Source organism: Aotus nancymaae, unplaced genomic scaffold (assembly GCF_030222135.1).
Source record: "Aotus nancymaae isolate 86718 unplaced genomic scaffold, 86718_ANA_hifiasm-v0.15.2.pri h1tg000010l, whole genome shotgun sequence".
Lineage (NCBI taxonomy): Eukaryota > Metazoa > Chordata > Mammalia > Primates > Aotidae > Aotus > Aotus nancymaae.
The window spans coordinates 38,374,910-38,393,125 of NW_026988421.1; the positions used below are offsets into that span (position 1 = coordinate 38,374,910).

At 40.4% G+C, this 18,216-nt stretch overlaps 1 protein-coding gene across 7 annotated transcripts in view; it reads left to right on the plus strand.

Moving 5' to 3' along the window:
* Positions 1–18,216, plus strand: part of CPEB3 (cytoplasmic polyadenylation element binding protein 3) — a 239,308-nt gene that overhangs the window by 201,815 nt on the left and 19,277 nt on the right. For all 7 annotated transcript variants that reach the window (XM_012454773.2, XM_012454772.3, XM_012454770.2 and 4 more), the window contains one exon: positions 1,751–1,932. In XM_012454773.2, coding sequence (XP_012310196.2) covers positions 1,751–1,932 — 182 coding nt within the window. The remainder of the gene's footprint in view (positions 1–1,750; positions 1,933–18,216) is intronic.

The following is an 18,216-nucleotide window of genomic DNA, read 5'->3' on the forward strand; positions in this document are numbered from 1 at the left end:
TCTGACCATAGTGGTATAATTGAGATAGTTTTCTGCTGCTCTGTCTTTAATAGCACCTACTCTTAGGCTTAGTTATTATTAGTTTATTTTCTCACCTTCTGAAAATCACTTGTTGGTGGTAGGTTGTCCTTCCTATTAAAAATAGGCCCTTAGAAAACAATTACCAATTGGCAATCTTCTGACATAGCAACACAGTTTTTCTTACTGCCTCAGCAGTTTCATATGACAGGAACCAGTAATACTTGGCTTTCCTTTTGTTCAGAGAAGTCTAGTAGAGTTCTTATACTGTTCAGCCCTTCAGCTTTTGTACGTTCTGCAGAACTGTTCTAGAAGAGAAGAGTTGTGCTGCTCTCCATCTCCCCAGATACTGATTCCTGTGGAGCTCTGCTATTTGATGATCTTTGCACATTGGCTGTGGCCCAGGTCGTTGTCTGTCTTCCCTGTCTTCTCCTTTCCAAATACCATATATAGGTGTTGAAGCAGGTTCTTGGGTCACTCCCCAGGGGTAGTGCTGAATCTTTTGGACTTATACTATGTGAGTAGCCTAAAAGGAATGGTCATACCTGGAGAAGGTGCTGTCCAGCATCAAGTAAACAATTACCTTCAGATAATCTGGTTGCAGGTAAGTACTACGTTTTTCTAATGGTATCTTTATTGTTCTGTAAATATGCCAATATAAAGGCATATTTAGGCTGGGCGTGGTGGCTCACGCCTGTAATCCCAGCACTTTGGGAGGCCGAGGCTGGCAGATCACTTGACGTCAGGAGTTCAAGACCAGCCTGGCCAACATGGTGAAACCCCGTCTCTACTAAAAATATAAAAAATTAGCCAGGTGTGGTGATGCATGCCTGTAATCCCAGCTACTCGGGAGGCTGAGGCAGGAGAATCACTTGAGCCAGGGAGGCTGCAGTGAGCTGAGATCACACCACTATATTCCAGCCTGAGTGACACAGGGAGACCCTGTCTCAGTAAACAAACAAACCACGGCACATTTAGAATAAATGCGACAAAGAGTACAGGCCAGACTTCTGGATCTATCACAAGGTGCAGCATGGGTATGTTTTTACTATTTATGTAACACCTTAGTGCTCTGTGGTATGTTGTAAGTGCTCAGTAAATGTTTATTGTGGCTATTATCATTATTAGTATTATTATTTAGAATTCAACAGGAGAGGTTAATATGGAGGATTCTCAGTTGGGATAGAATATACTCTAAAATCTTTATTTTTTTAAAATTGTGGATATTTACTTTAAGGCTGTAAACTAATTATCTCTAGTTAAAACAAACAGTTAATCCTTTCTATCGCTTAGTCCTAATATAGCAATGTGACACTAGCAATTGCTTTTAGTCTTAGAGGTTAGTAAGTAGGACTGTTTCTTATTAACTTGTTAGGGCAGCATGAAATTCCTTGCCTACCTGGGGCACATTCCACTGGACTAAGCAGTTAGAAATTAGAACAGGAGGATTACTGGTAGTTCATGTCTTCGGTACTACTGCTAAAGTTCTGATCATATAAATTCTTGTGTGTGCGTCTGTAAATTCCTAAATTTTTTTTCCATTTTATTTCAAAACACCCTATGAGGACCTTCCCTACTTGAGTTGTAAGACTGGTGTGGACATTCTTCATGATATTTAACATGGGTTTTCCTTTTCTTAATTACACTGCATGATCTCCAAATAATTCTTCCTTCTCCTGGGCAAGAGTACCTCCCAAATATTTATACATATCCATGTTTTGTTTCTTTGCAGTTGAGCTGGCAATGATTATGGACCGTTTGTACGGTGGTGTCTGCTATGCTGGCATTGATACGGACCCAGAGCTGAAGTACCCCAAAGGTGCTGGCCGCGTAGCATTCTCCAATCAGCAGAGTTACATTGCAGCCATCAGTGCTCGCTTTGTGCAGCTTCAGCACAACGACATTGACAAACGGGTAAGCGCCTACTTAGAGTGGAACTGCTATGGGAAAGAAAAGAAGTTTTTTCTGTGGTTTTCCAGGAAGAAAGGCACCTTGTGATCATAAGTGAGCAGCTCTACCTTGGATGGCATTAGTCCATGAGTCCATCTAGGCTGCCTGAAAAAGAGATCACTGTTGGTATTTAAGGCGTTAAGGAATATTCTGCCTCGCTCATCCCCAGAGTGATGTTACACTTATGAAAATAATCCTGCAAAATTTAGCATACCAAACTAGTGCTGTTCAGATGACACTAACAGTGTGTTAACAGAAATGGAGAGCTGGTGACCTGCTTGACCTACATAGTGCTCTTAAACAACAAAGAAACTTAGATTAACATTTAAACATTTAGGAGTATATATGAGATGTTGAACTTCTGGCTTGACAATTGCAAGATCATACACTGTGGCAATCATTGGAGCCAAAAAACTGCTTTTCCCTTCCTCTGTTTCTCCTGCTTACACCATATATGCATATGCATTACCTGCCACGCTGTTCATGGGTATTACGTGCCTGGCCTCTAGTGACATTAAGAGTGCTACCTCTGATGTAAAGAGGGGGCATGAAGTAGAGTTTAGGCAGTTGGTGTACATAATTGGTTTTGCAGATAGACATGAGTTTAAATTCCTTGAACCCAAGCTTTGACAGCTGTTTGGAAGCTTAGGGGTATGGAAGTAAGAGCCAATCTGGACCCTGTATTAATAAATGAAAACAGCAAGTAGGGGAATAGTACCAAGTCTTGAATGCCTGCCTGTACAACTGTGCTGTGACTATTAATTCTTCTAGTAAAGAATGTTTTTGGGGCATACACTGGACTAGAATTAGTAAAGTAGTAAATGTATTCTATATGAAGTTTCACTTATATCCTCTACAGCCACCTTTGACTAATTTTGTGTAGCAGGCAAGTTTCTGAGGTAAAAATTTTAACCGGTGATGGATTTTTCATATTCAAGATTATATTTTTGTTAAGACATGTATCTGATCAAAAACTACAAGGGCCAAGGCTAAGAATAAATATTCTGTTTGCTACTTCACTGAACTTCTTAAGAGTAAGTGGTAGTGATTTGGTTTTTAATTAAAATGAATAAAATAATTTCGAATTTTGAAACACTCTTTAAAGTCATGGAGATTCAAAGGCGTAATAAAGATTCGACTCCATTTCCAGTTTTTAAGTATCCATAGCAATCTGAGCATGCCTTTTTGTTTTGTTTTGTTTTTTGAGACAGAGTCTTGCTGTCACCCAGGCTGGAGTGCAGTGGTGTGATCTTGGCTCACTGCAACCTCCATCTTCCAGGTTCAAGCAATTCCTTGCCTTAGCCTTCTGAGTAGCTGGGATTACAGGCGCCTGCCACCACGCCTAGCTAATTTTTTTGTATTTTTAGTAGAGATGGGGTTTCACCATCTTGGCCAGGCTGGTCTTGAACTCCTGACCTTGTGATCCATCTGCCTTGGCCTCCTAAAGTGCTGGGATTATAGGCGTGAGACTGTAAGCTCCACAACGATGGGCGTGGTAACTGTCTCATTCCCTGCCTGGTCCCCAGTATTTACCTGTTGCTTGATTCAGTCACTGATGCTTGATAAACCTTTGTTGAATTAACACATGTTGCTACTTGGAGGGTTCTTTTAACTTCTGCTGCTGTTGTTGGTAGACATGCTTGTGCCTGTGCATTTGGGAGTCACGTACCAGATTCTATTACATTGAGACCTCTATTGCAACCATCACGGATGAACCTAGGCAGTGAACTTAACCTGAAGAGCCTTGGGTTCTTATCTGTATAGAAGTAGCTTTCTTTGTTCTTCTCTACAGCCAGAACTAGTGACTGTACAGGAGGTAGATCCCAGAAAAAACCTAGAGGAGGTCTCCATTTCCCCATGTCTCTACCTTCCATTTGCCTTCATCCTACCGACCTCCTGGCTTATTCCTTATTAGAGGGAGATATGCTTGCCCTAGGGATTTGTAGTAGTCATTGAGCCCCTTTAAGAATCATAGTAGCTGGACACAGTGGCTCACACCTATAATCCCAACACTTTGGGAGGCAGAGGCGGGCAGATCGTGAGGTCAGGAGTTTGAGACCAGCCTGGTCAAGATGGCTCAGGAAAGCCATTGACTTTTCTGCTTGCTGTAATTGGGTTAACCATATATTTTATATCTATATCTTAGAGTAGTCCTTGGTAAACATTTAAGGTAGCAGCTAGTTGTAGGGAATTTGGAGCAAGAACAGATTGCAATACATTTAAACCTTTGCTGCTTCAATTAGTCACTGGCGACCCCAAGCAGTTTACTTAAGGCCAGCAGCTTCAGGTCCTCATCTGTAACTCCTTCCTGGGGATGGTCTGAAGATTAAATGAAATTTTACTACTGAAAAGCCAGATCCTTATGGCAGGTCGACAGGTATTTAACCAGCAAGTATTCATCTTGCTACAAATGTACTTAATATTGATTTTTGTTAATATTATGTAGATTGAGTTTTAACAGTTGCTCTGCTGAAGAAGTAGCAGAAAGATACACTGGTTAGTGAAAGAAGCACTGGCCCCGAGTCAGATGGCCTGGGTCTAGATCTGGTCTTGTTCCCCCTGTGGTTATATGACCTTGGACAAGTTACTTAAATTCTGAGCTTCAGGGTACAATGAAGGCAATAGTAATAGCCTTGGGTGTCCCATGAGATAGGTGAGAAGCCCAGAAAGATATTGTTCAAGAAAGCTGTATGTACAATATGTATGTGTATGGTGGGACTGTTGCAGTGGGCACAAGAATGCTACCTCCATGTGATGTTAGAAATGGGACCAACAGTTCCTTCAGTGCCCCCGGATGAGAGGATGAGAGCCATCTGAGTGAGAATATTGGAAGTCATTGAAAGTGGCAAAGTCCCTCTCCCTTTTGCCCCTCAGAGATGAGCTCCATCTTCTTCTTTTTTTTTTTTTTTTGAGACGGAGTCTTGCTCTGTTGTTAGGCTGGAGTGCAGTGGCGCCATCTCGACTTACTGCAACCTCTGCCTCCCAGGTTCAAGCGATTCTCCTGCCTCGGCCTCCCGGGCAGCTGGGTCTACAGGCGCACACCACCACACTCAGCTAATTTTTGTATTTTGAGTAGAGACGGAGTTTCATCATGTTGGCCAGGATGGTCTCGATATCGTGACCTCGTGATCCGCCCACCTCAGCTTCCCAAAGTGCTGGGATTACAGGTGTGAGCCACCACTTCCAGCTAGGCCAGCTCCATCTTCGTTGTTTGCCCTGACCAATATGGAGATCCTTTCCCTTCCCTCCCCTCCTCCCCTCCCACTGCCTCCCTTCCCCGCCCACTCCTCCCTTCCCCCCTCCCCACTCCTCCCCTTCCCTCCTTCCCTCCCCACTCTTCCCCTCCCTTGTCCCCTTTCTTCCTTTCTTCTCTCTCTTCTTTCTTCCTCTTTCTCCTTCATTTTCCTCCTTCCTCCTTCTTTTTCCTTCTTTCTTCTTCTTCTACTTTGAGACATTTATTTACTTTCCCATAAGAACAAACATGAGTAGGCCAGGCACAGCAGCTCATGTCTATAATCCCAGCAGTTTGGGAGGCCAAGGTGGGAGGATCGCTTGAGCCCAGAAGTTCAAGACCAACCTGGGCAACATAGGGAGACCTCATCTCTACAAAAAAAATTTTTTTTTTAAATTAGCCAAGTATGGTGGCACATACCTGTGTGATTCCAGCTATGGGGGGAGGCTGAGGAGAGAGGATTGCTTGAGCTCAAGAGGTTAAAGCTACAATGAGCTGTGATCATGCCACTCCAGCCTGGGTAACAGAACAAGACCTTATCTCAAAAAATAATAATAAATCATGGATTGTTATGTCATGATCATGTAGTGGCTAAGTCTTATATCTCCTCAGGAAAATAGAGCATTGTTGAGTGCTAGAGACTCTATAGAGAACTTCAGTCTTTGGTCATAGCATTAATCTCTTTCCTTCTGATGTGAGCCCAGAGTTGCCTTTAAACCAATACTTTGACTATTTTAAGTAGCATCAACCTTTGTTACCTTTTTACCCAAAGTATCCTCCTTTGCTGTCTGCATCTTTTTAAATATAGATGCAGTGAATTTTTAAAACGAGATGGCATTTAAGGGTCACTTACTTCCTGTTTGCAGCCCTTATCCCTTAAGAAGAGTGGGAGGGGACCACCTGCAGAGCAGCAATGCCTGACAATCAAGTGAGACAATTCATTAAGTGTTGGAACAGTGAAAGCAGTAGGGCCACATGAGGTGTGTGCTCTCGGGTTGCATCTTTCTTGTGTACGCTGTGGGAGGTACAGGACGGGTTGCATCTTTCTTGTGTACGCTGTGGGAGGTACATGACGAAGAAATTGAGTGGTATATCTACTTTACCTCTTTTGTATCCAACCACCTTTTTACAAAAGATAACCTCTTTTGAGAGTTTATATGTTTGTTTATTGTTGTTGTTGATCTTTGGCGAAGCTTTTAGATAGAGTGTTTTAGGGGAGAAATACAAGTTTTATAGATTTTATTTCTTCTCACCATCTTAGAGACTTTTTGGCTTGCTTATGAATATAAAGCATGTCAGTATGCAACATTTATATTATTATTTAATTTATCTATGTTATCCTGTAGATTTGGTACTTTCATCTCTGCTGTCATTTCACTCATCCATAATCTCATGATCTTTAAGGAAGAGGTGTTTTTGTTGTTGTTTGTAACAGCTTTATCGAGCTGTTTTATGCTATTCACATAGCATACAATGCACCCAGTTAAAGTGTGAAATTAAATGTTTTTTACTATATGTACATAATTGTGCAGCCATCACAATCAGTTTTAGAACACAGGTTTTTTGCAATCATACCATATTTTGTGTCTTAAGGAACATAGAAGTATTTTAATGTACAGGCTTTAAGTCTGCAATAAGAAGATCAACTGCATAATAACAATAGTGGAATGGTAGTAGGGGACACACTTTATTTATTCTCTGTAATCAGTCAGCTCGTTATATAGAGAGGATCCTACTTATTTAACCTGTGCTCTTCAAAGTCACAGGAACAAAGTAGCCCAGGCTCTTGGGGCAAACCTCTGAACCCTGCTATAACTGTGATTAGAGTCCCCCTTGTTGGAGTAGGTTGATAAATCTACAGATCACAATGTTTTGCTATGGCATGTCTAGCCATGGGAGGACTAAGAGAGGTGAAAGAGGCTTCTTCTACTAGTAGTTCCTCACAGAGCTGCTATGATCTTAATTCTGTCACTTTTGCTCAGGAGTCTGAATGGAAGTACTTGGCACACAGCAGGCACTCACTAATGTGCAGAATGAAGTGAGAGGAGATATAGGAGAGCCAGGACTGGAAGCAACCATGGAAGCCTGGATACTAGACATCTAGAGTCATCTCTCATCTGGACATCTAGAATATCTTTCCCCTGGGGCTCCCTACTTCAATTTTATCCCATCTCCAAGCCTTTTTTACATAGCAACCAGAATGAGCTTTTTATAATCATAATTTAATCATGACTTTTCACTCCTTTAAACCTTTTGATTATGTTCTACTGCCCTTAGGATAATGGTCAAAGTCCTTAAAATTACCTAAATGACCCTTCATGTATTATGTACCTCTGCCTTAGCACTCCCTTCTCCCTTCATTATCTTGAGCTATTTCTCAGGATCATTATACATATGTTGCCTGGCTAATACCCACTTTTCCTTCAGATCTCAGCTTAATTGTGATATTTTTAAGAATCATTTCTTCATTGGAGTTTACACCTCCCCCATAGATTGTTGTCATAATACACATCTGCCATTCATCTGTGCCGTTAAATGCCAGTATAATGAAATAATGCTTTGTTTAATGTCCGTCTACTGTTACATGATAAAAATTCAGGAGGGCAATAACTGTGTCTTTCAGTTTACTGTATACACAATGCCTGACACCTAGTGGACATACATTAATTATTTTTTAATTAATGCATAAATAACTTATTATAGTGCATGAATGATTGAGAGGTGGCCCAAGAGGCCAGACACAGTAGCTCATGCCTGTAATCCTAGAACTTTGCAAGGCTGAGCTGGGAGGACTGCTTGAGGCCAGGAGTTTGAGACCAGCCTGGGCAATGTAGCGAGAACTTGTTCTCTTAAAACAATTTTTTTTTAATTAAAAAAAATTAAAAGTAAATAAAAAGAGAGGTGGCCTAGATGGGAAGACCTTTTATACCATTCTTTCACATATCCAGCTGTCCACCAGAGGGCACTTTGCACAGCTTTCTTTTTCTGCTTAGTTAAGAACACTCAAATAATAAATTTAGATTTGGCTGTTTAGAATAGCAAAAGTATTTTTTGGCACTAATAATACACTCAAGTTGTACTTAACCTTAGGCATGACCTGGTCCAACCCCATTTGTTTTGCAACACAGGAGAATCTAGGAGAGGTTTGGAAACTTTTTCAAGATACTTGACAATCGAGGGCAGAGCTCTCTTCATTGCACTTCCTTCCTGAGCCTTGCTGCTCATGCAGGGACTAATGTTTCTTCAAACCCTCTTTGTCCTTGAATTCCTTTTTCCATCGACCTAGGTTAGGAACTTCTGAAATTATAGTTCCCTTATCAAATTGCGTATATGTTTTTATATTTCAAATAATTTTTCAGGAGCATATACTGCATGGAGCAGGGGCACATCTGGAATTTATCAGGATTTTCTGGTATGCCTGTAGGTCATTTTGGACAGTCACTAAATGAGTTTGAAATTTTTCTGTGCTTTGTGCAGTTGTTTTGTTTTTCAAGTCATTGAAAAAGTTTTACATGAATACTTAACGTAAAAGTGAAAAGAAAAAGTATAATCCGGAGGTGTCAGTGTGACTTCCCTGGATTATATTTAATGAAGGCCAGGTGCAGGGGCTCATGCCTATAATCCTAATGCTTTAGGAGGCTGAGGTATGAGGATAGGTTGAGACCAGGAGTTCAAGACCAGCCTGGGCAACATAACAAAACCCTCATCTCTTCAAAAAAAAAAAAAAAAAATTTCTTTTTTAATTAACCAGGTGTGGTGGCACATGCCAGTAGTCCTAGCTACTTGAGAGACTGAGGCAAGAGGATTTATTGAGCCCGGGAGGTTGAGGCTACAGTGAGCCAGTCACCTAGGTTGGAGTTGTACCACTGAACTCCAACCTAGGTGACAGAGCAAGAGCCCATCTCTTTAATTTTTTTTATAATTTAGTAAAGATGTTTGGCAATTTTAGTGTTATGAAACTCTTTTTTTTTTTTTTTTTTTTGAGATGAAGTATTGCTTTGTCACCCAGGCCAGTGTGTAGTGGCGTGATCTCGGCTCACAGTAACCTCCGCCTCTGGGGGTTAGGCGATTCTCCTGTCTCAGCCTCCCAGCTAGCTGGGATTACAGGCACCTGCTACCACACCCAGCTAATTTTTTGTATTTTTTTTTAGTAGAGACAGGATTTCACCATGCTGGCCAGGCTGGTCTCAAACTCCTGACCCTCGGCAATCTGCCCATCTTGGCTTCCCAAAATGCTGGGATTACAGGCATGAGCCACTGTGTCCAGCCTCTGAAACATTTTGTTGTAAATGATATAGATAGGGCCAGGCACACTGGCTCACACCTGTAATCCCAGCAGTTTGGGAGGCCAAAGTGAAAGAATCGCTTGAGGCCAGGAGTTCAAGACCAGCCTGGGCAATATAGTGAGACCCTATCGCTATAAAAAATAAAAAAAATTAGCCGGCATAGTGGCACATGTCTATAGTCCCAGCTACTCAGGAGGCTGAGATGGGAGGATTGCTTCAACCCAGGAGTTTGAGTGCAATTAGCTATGAATGTACCATTGAACTCCAGCCTGGGTGACACAGTGAGACCCCACCTAAAAAAAAAAAAAAGACATAGGTATAATTCATGCCTTAGTTTTTACTTCTGAGGAAAAAAGTATTAGCATCTGGGGAAATAAATCAGTTAAGACTTACCTTATGCATATGTTATGGCTCATGTTCACTAGTTATTGTTCAATTGGTAGTTTGTCCCTGTATTGACAGTGTCAAGGTTGTATGATACTCAGCACATAATTCTCAGCATTTATTCCACCTCTGCATACGTGAGGCATATGTTATCCTCGTAAATAACAGAGGCTCCCTAGAACTCTAATAGAGAGGGGCGGTTACGGGCATGACCATTGGTATGTAAGTTGGGGATACATCCCATCTCAACTCGATCCCCACCTTCCAGAGCATCATTGCTGTAGTAAAAATAAGATTACTGGCTTAGGAATTGGGAGATCTGGGTCTATTCCTAGCTGTTTTCCAATTGTGGTATGACCTTGGGCAAGCTACTTAACCTTTAGAGGCTTGATTTCATTATCCTGAGGTAATAAGAACACCAGCCTAACTACCTCACACTTTATTGCACAGATAAACCATGACAGTTAAAGGAGTGCTCTGGGAAGTTATTAGGCTGTACAGACAGATATTGATTTGTATTATTGCTGAGCCTGACCTATTTAAATTGTGCTGTGGCCTAATCATACAGCCAAGGCTGATTGTTGGCTCCGTTTTTTCCCTTTTAAAGAATTTATTCAGTTCCACTAAGTATCCTTGATATAAGGAAAATGAAATAGTTGAAGTTGATACTTTAAAAGAAAAGTTAACTTATGTGCCAATCTGTCAACATATTCTGGTTGAATGTTAGTCAAGACACACATGTAAAGACTAAGTTCTTTTTATAGAGACAGATAACTGGGTACTTTTTTCATTTCAAGAATCGAAGACTTTTTTCACTTCAGTCTTGAAAGTGGTATTTTTACCAGTATCTTTTCTCTGATATTGAAAATATTTTGAACCTGAAGTGAAATACAGTTTAGGATTAATTTTGCTTGTATTCCTTTGAATAGTGTTTCTGTGAAAAACTGAGTTTAAAGTATTTAAACACAGTAAGAGCCCAAGATGGTACCTGTACTCATTCTTTTTGTTCTAATCGTATTTTTAGAAATGATGCCAAATGAACTCTTAAGATGTGAAAGCTTTGCTAAATTCAGTTTTTTTTAATGTGATGTAAGTCTAGGTCATTTACATATGAAAGATTTTTGTACTGTGAAAATGAGATCATTGAAAATGGGTAATCCTTTTACATGGCCGATTTCCTACCCCTTTGTCAACTCTGTATGGTCATGAGAAAATTTTTAAAGTGTGGAATCAGTTGAATCTCCCTTAACCTAGCAAAAACAAATGACTTGATAGATATGAACAATTTGTTTATAAAAATCTGAGGCAGTGCACCCCTCTGCCTCCCGCACAACCATAGTCTAGCTCAGCTTGGTCATGTTGTCTCCTAGAAATTTGTAAATCAGACGTTTATAACTTTAAATGGATCATGCAGTAGACATTGGTTATAGTTTCTCCAATTCATCCCATAGAAATATTTTTACTAGTACAAAGGATACTAGACTAGAATCAGCCAATCTGGGGTTTTAGTCTTGACTGTACCACTTGAAGGAAGGGTGTGTGTCTGTGTAAATGAAAGTGTTTTTGAAAACTGTAAAGCACTCTGTCAGTATACAGTAGCACTGGTAACACATTAATTTATGTGAAACCATGGATGACTAATATTTGAACTCTTCTAGAAGATGCTTATTAAAAACAATCTAATTGGAATTTGTGGTGACAAAGGGAGTTAAATATTTCAGGTAAAATCAGGGTAAAGTTGGTTGATTATTTGAGTTCTGTTTTTTTTTTAAAAAACCTGTCACTGACTTGAAGCTCATGTGAGTTCTTTTTTGTTGTTGTTGTTGTTGTTGTTTCAAGATGGAGGCTCGTTTTGTTGCCCAGGCTGGAGAGCAGTGGCACTGCAACTTCCACCTTCCAGGTTCTAGCGATTCTCCCACCTTGACCTCCTGAGCAGCTGGGATTACAGGTGCCCACTACCATGCTCAGCTAAGTTTTGTATTTTTAGTAGAGATGGGGTTTCTCCATGTTGGCCAGGCTGGTCTCAAACTCCTGACCCCAGGTAATCCACATTGGCCAGGCTGGTCTCGAACTCCTGACCCCAGGTAATCCACCCGCCTCAGCTTCCCAAAGTGCTGGGATTACAGGTGTGAGCCACTGTGCCTGGCCATATATGAATTCTTTAAACAGGAAGAAGTCTCAGCAGGCAGGTCTTCTCTACTCATATTCTAGGGAAAATGCCCCTAGAATTAGTTCCTCTATGTTTCTTAAAGTGTGCTCCATAAAACGTGAGGCTCCTGGGATTTTAATATCTATTTTATTTAAAAAATTTTGTTGCATCAAATGAGTTTAGAAATGCTTGTTTAAAGAAAGCTGGTTTATTCTATGGCATATTAGAATCTTTCATATACTAATCTTCATTGTGAAGACCCAAGAAGGAGGCAATATGCAATTTTTTACAAATTTGTTTTGATCATGGAAAAATGTGTCATTTCTTGGAAATAATGTTCTAGAGAACCCAGTTGAGAAAAACACTGTGTTCTCAGCTTCTTTCCTTCTTTCATGCTCAAATTCAGAAGGCTAATAAGCAGTTGATTGTTTTACCCTTTTAGTCCCTTGTTTCCAAGTGAGTCCCATCTACCATGTATTTTCCATCTACAGAGGGTTTGGGACAGGGCAAGGAAATAGCAACTGCATATCCATGGTAGTAGTGGGGCATTGAAGTTGTGGTTGATATTCCCTTTAGTATTTATAATTCTTTATCTTTGATTATTTGAGATTATCTGTCACATCTAAAATGTCTCCATATAAGAAGGAAAAATCATTTTTGAAATCACTATACCATTGACAAAGTATTACCTTGACTATTTTAGCTTCATGTTGGGAACCAGAGAGACTTTCAGTTTGCCAATCTGGGGCTTTCTAATGCTTTTTATTTAAAGAACATTGTGGCTGGGCATGGTGGCTCACACCTGTAATCCTAGCACTTTAGGAGGCTGAGGTGGGTGGATCATTTGAGGTCAGGAGTTAGAGACCAGCCTGGCCAACATGCTGAAACCCCATCTCTACTAAAAATACAAAAATTAGCCAGGTGGTAGTGGTACGTGCCTGTAATCCCAGCTACTCAGGAGGCTATGTCAGGAGAATCACTTGAGCCTGGGAGATGGAGGTTGCAGTGAGCCAAGATTGTGCCATCACACTCCATTGTGGTGACAGAGTGAGACCCTGTCTCAAAAAGAAAAAAAGGCATTGTGATAGCACATAATACTTGCTTTGAGTAGCTAGAACAGTCAGTTTTTTTTGTTTAATGACATGTTATCCACTGTACCATTCTTTGCAAGTACCTTAAGTACTTAACATATTTAATCTTTTTTTTTCTCTTTGTTTAGTGGACACATGCTGGGCATGAATTCACTAGACTACCAAAGGCTTTATATTTTTAGCCTACATGAAGATTAATATGACCCATATTTCCATTAGGAACCATACTAACAGAAATGCTGATAATAATGTACTTTGTTCCTGACCACAGCGGAAATATATACAATGACTCAATAGTAAAAGAAGTGAGGGTGAGATGGCCTGTTCTCAAACTATTTCTACTCCTATCCTTAGTCGGGAATCATACAACCCAGGCTTTATCTTGCTGCTTTTAGTGGTCCCTACCTGACCTGGGTTGGAAGCGTCCTAGCTGTGTCTGTATCTATGTTTCACTTGACCCTAGAGGAAGCAACAGTCAGAAGTGAGTTCAAATACCATCTGAACTAATGCTACCTGGGCTTATTTTGAAGTACTGGGAGTCTCAGAGCGTTTGACTAGAAATATTTTTTTAAAGGGAGTTTGGGTCATCTAAAGGAAGATAAAGATCTTCTTTGAATGGAATAGAACCTTTTGTTGAGGCTCTCCTTCCAAGCCTTGACTTCTGACTCTCCTGTTCTTTTCTGTTTTTTTCTTGTCTCCTCTCTTGGAATTGTGATCATTTTTAATATGAATACTCTTTACAGTGATTTAAATATTCCTCGTTCCTGCTTATATTTGAATATAGAGGTTGTTTATGAGATAAAGAATTAGAAAAAAGTCCATTGCCTTTTTTCTAAATACTTAGTAAAACATTCAGATTCAACTCTTGAAGTCAGGCGTTAGAAGTTAGTTAGCAGTCTCTTGTTAAGTGCTTATTCCTACTTATAAGAGCTGGTTCAAACCCCTCATAGGCTAAGGGAAACAGAGGCTCCTGAGGTTGTGGTATAGCCAGGGTGCTCTGCCTCTCTATACCCTGAGGGGTGATGCCATGATAGTTATGCGTTTCACATTTTTAACGATTTTCTTGCCCTTTGTTCTCCATATGATATAATTTTTTACTACTTCCACTTGGTTTTCGGCTGATTTATACCCTTACCTCCAGCCCTGTTTCCAAGCAGCAATAACAGGAAACCAGACTGTGCCAGATACTGTCAGCCCGCCCCTCTGTGTTTCATGAAAACATTATCTTAAAGCTAAACAGAGCAGCACTCAGAACTCTTGCACTCCATAAACATATGGCAGAGGCATTAACGCAAAAGCCCTGCTATGGAAAAATAAGTAAGTTCTTAAACTGTGAGAGGGGCACAAAGATAATTTTAAAATCTGTCATCCCCTAGCACTTGAGAATGTGAAAAATGGTAAGTCTCATCCTTTGTAAGGTAAAAAGAAAATAAAATCCAATCTGTTTCCCCTCTGATTTTTAAAAATCTACCCTAGATTGCTTCTAAAATTAATAACTGTGGATTTGCTATATCTGAGAGTTTGTGGATAACTTTGTTGCTATGGAAAAGCTGTTTTCACATTGCCACTTTAATTTTCTAGACATCTGTCATCTGCTTTCTAAACAACAGGATTCCAGCTCATAGTTGAAAAACTAAAAATTTATTTTAATTTTAATATTTATTTATTTATTTATATTTTGAGATGGAGTCTCACTGTGTTACCCAGGCTGGAGTGCAGTGGCACAATCTCAGCTCACTGCAACCTCCGCCTCCTGAATTCAAGCAATTCTCCTGCCTCAGTCTCCCAAGTAGCTGGGATTACAGATGCCCACCACCATGCCAGGCTAATTTTTTTTTTTTTATGTATTTTTAGTAGAGATGGGGTTTCACCATTGTTGGCCAGGCTGGCTTCAAACTCCTGACCTCAAGTGATCCACCCACCTTGGCCTCCCAAAGTGCTAGGATTATAGGTGTGAGCCATTGCGCCTGGCCAAAATTTATGTTTAGACATTCTTTGTATTATCTGCTGCTGGAGGCCCTGCTTTAGTAACCAGAAGGACACCATATTTAGTGGGAATGTTAATGAGGTTACTGTGGTTTTTAGGCCTGGCTAGATGTACTCTATAACACATGCCAAGAAGATTATGATTACATTATGTTTAAAAGCTTTTAGCACACCAAATAAAATGGGCTTTCCAAGAAGCTATGTTGCTCTGGATGTTAGGAAATGGCCTCCTAAATCAGCCAGGGCCCTTTCATGGGGTGCCCAGGTTCACATTAAGGCCGGATCTGAAAACAGGTACACTTAAACTCAACCCTTAATTTTATCTATCTATCTATCTAATCTGTTTGTTATTTTTGGAGATGCCATTCAGGCTAGACTTGAACTACTGGGCTCAACTGCCTCAGCCTCCCAAGTAGCTGGGATTACAGGCACACCTCACCATACTCAACTCAACCCTTAATTTTAAAAACATTTTCCCCTTAAATAGTTCTAAAACCAAGTTTTTAGTGCTACTCTTTTCCTAGCCATTGCATAGTATATATTTTTTAAAAACAGAACTTTGATACATTATTACTGATCTCTGATTTGACTCTAAAGAGTCATAGTTTCTGGATTTTGGCTGAACTGGCTTTTTTTTTTTGTGATGAGGTCTCACTGTATCACCCAGGTTGGAGTGCAGTGGTGCAGTCTTAGCTCACAGCAGCGCCTGCCTTCCAGACTCAAGTGATTCTCCCACCTCAGCCTCCTGAGTAGCTGGGACTACAGATGTGCACCATGATGCCTGGCTAATTTATGTGTTTTCAGTAGATATGGGGTTTCACCATGTTGCCCAGGCTGGTCTGGAATTCCTGAGCTGAAATGATCTTCTCACCTCAGCATTCCAAAGTGCTGGAATTACAGGTGTGAGCCACCACACTAGCCGAGCTGACATTTTAAAGGACAGGCAAAACCCAGGTGTGAGTTTAAACTATGACTTGAACTGATTCTAAATGGGCTCATGTTAAAGCACTTAGTCCCAGATGTACTGTTTATGGAGCCATTGTAGTTTAAATGTAATTTATTATTCTCCCACCTCAGCCTCCTGAGTAGCTGGGACTACAGATGTGCACCATGATGCCTGGCTAATTTATGTGTTTTCAGTAGATATGGGGTTTCACCATGTTGCCCAGGCTGGTCTGGAATTCCTGAGCTGAAATGATCTTCTCACCTCAGCATTCCAAAGTGCTGGAATTACAGGTGTGAGCCACCACACTAGCCGAGCTGACATTTTAAAGGACAGGCAAAACCCAGGTGTGAGTTTAAACTATGACTTGAACTGATTCTAAATGGGCTCATGTTAAAGCACTTAGTCCCAGATGTACTGTTTATGGAGCCATTGTAGTTTAAATGTAATTTATTATTCTTATTTGAGGTGCTGTGTTCCCTTAGATTTTCTCAGACCTCAGGAATTTGTCTAAAAAAAAAATAGTGAACTGGGGTTGAACTTCTCCTCTATTGATCAGAAATAATAATCCTTTTAGAAATGCTTTTTGGCCGGGTGTGATGGCTCATGCCTGTAATCCCAGCACTTTGGGAGGCTGAAGCAAGATCACTTGAGGCCAGAAGTTCGAGACCAGCCTGGCCAATATGGTGAAACCCCATCTCTACTAAAAATACAAAAATTAGCCGGGCATGGTGGCACATGCCTGTAATTCCAGCTACTTGGGAGGCTGAGGCACCAGAATCACTTGAACCCGGGAAGTGGAGGTTACAGTGAACCAAGATCATGCCACTGCACTCCAGCCTGGGCAACAGAGTGAGACTCTGTCTCAAAAATAAAATTAAAAATTAAAAAATAAATACTCTTCTCTTTGTAGCATTCTAAATATATTATTCCTTTTACCATCTTCTCTCTCTCTCTTTTTTTTTCTTTCTGTTGCTGTAACATCCTTTTACCATCTTCTCTAGCCACTCATCTAAGGCTTCACATCAGTCCATCTTATCCTTAGCGGTTACAATAAATTACATGTATTCTTCATCATCTTTGGGTATAGTCATCTCCATTAGGCTTATGGGTATGAGTCCAAGTGTCTCTCGGTAGGTAGTTCTTGTTTCCTGTGCCTGCAAGGTCCTTTGAAACAGAGAGTCAGCTTAATGATGTGATCAGCTCTGCATGGGACTCTAGTATTTGAGCTTTAATAGTAATATAGATCAGTAACGTGATCCCACTAGATTGGTATGTTTAAAGTGTCATAGCTTAATGATATTCCGGGTGATTTTGGTGGTTAACAGATAAGCCAGTTTTTATTTTGTTATATATTTCTTGGGAAAAATAGAGTCAATTTGGATAATCTATTAAAATATTAGGTATTAGGATAGATGGCATTGGGATAAGGCAAAAACCAGAAATGGTTTTGGGAATGCTTTTCAGAAACTCTTTTACAGACCATAAGTAATTTTAGGGAAGAACTTTGTCTTGGGCTACAATTTATTTCAGTTTTAATATGGTGGCTGACAAGGAATAGGCACTCTGTAAATATTAGTCATGTAGGTGATCCACTTGAGCCAAAATAATCACCCTTTAGTATGAGGCAACCTAAACACTGTAAGAAGTAGCTTCATGTAGCTACTTCTCTTTTGTTGATTTTTTTTTTTTGGTTCCTATGTCCTTTTATTCTTCAACAATTTTTTTATTTTTATTTTTTATTTTTGTTGGTAATTTTAGCTGGGATTCTGGGATTACAGGTATGTGCCACCATGTCTGGCTTTTGTTTGTTTGTTTGTTTGTTTGAGACAAGGTCTCACTCTCTTGCTCAGGCTGGAGTGCAGTGGCGTGATCTCAGCTCATTGCAACCTCCGCTTCCCAGGTTCAAGTGATTTTCCGGCCTCAGCCTCCCAAGTAGCTGGGATTACAGGTACCCACCACCACACCCAGCTAATGTTTGTATTTTCAGTAGAGATGGGGTTTTACCATATTAACCAGAGTGATCTCAGATTCTTGACCTCAAGTGATCTGCCTGCTTCTGCTTCCCAAAGTGTTGGAATTACAGGCCTGAGCCACTGTGCCCAGCCAAGTTTTTTATACATAGTAGGTGTAGATAGTAGATGTTTTGATACATGCATGCAATGTGAAACAAGCAC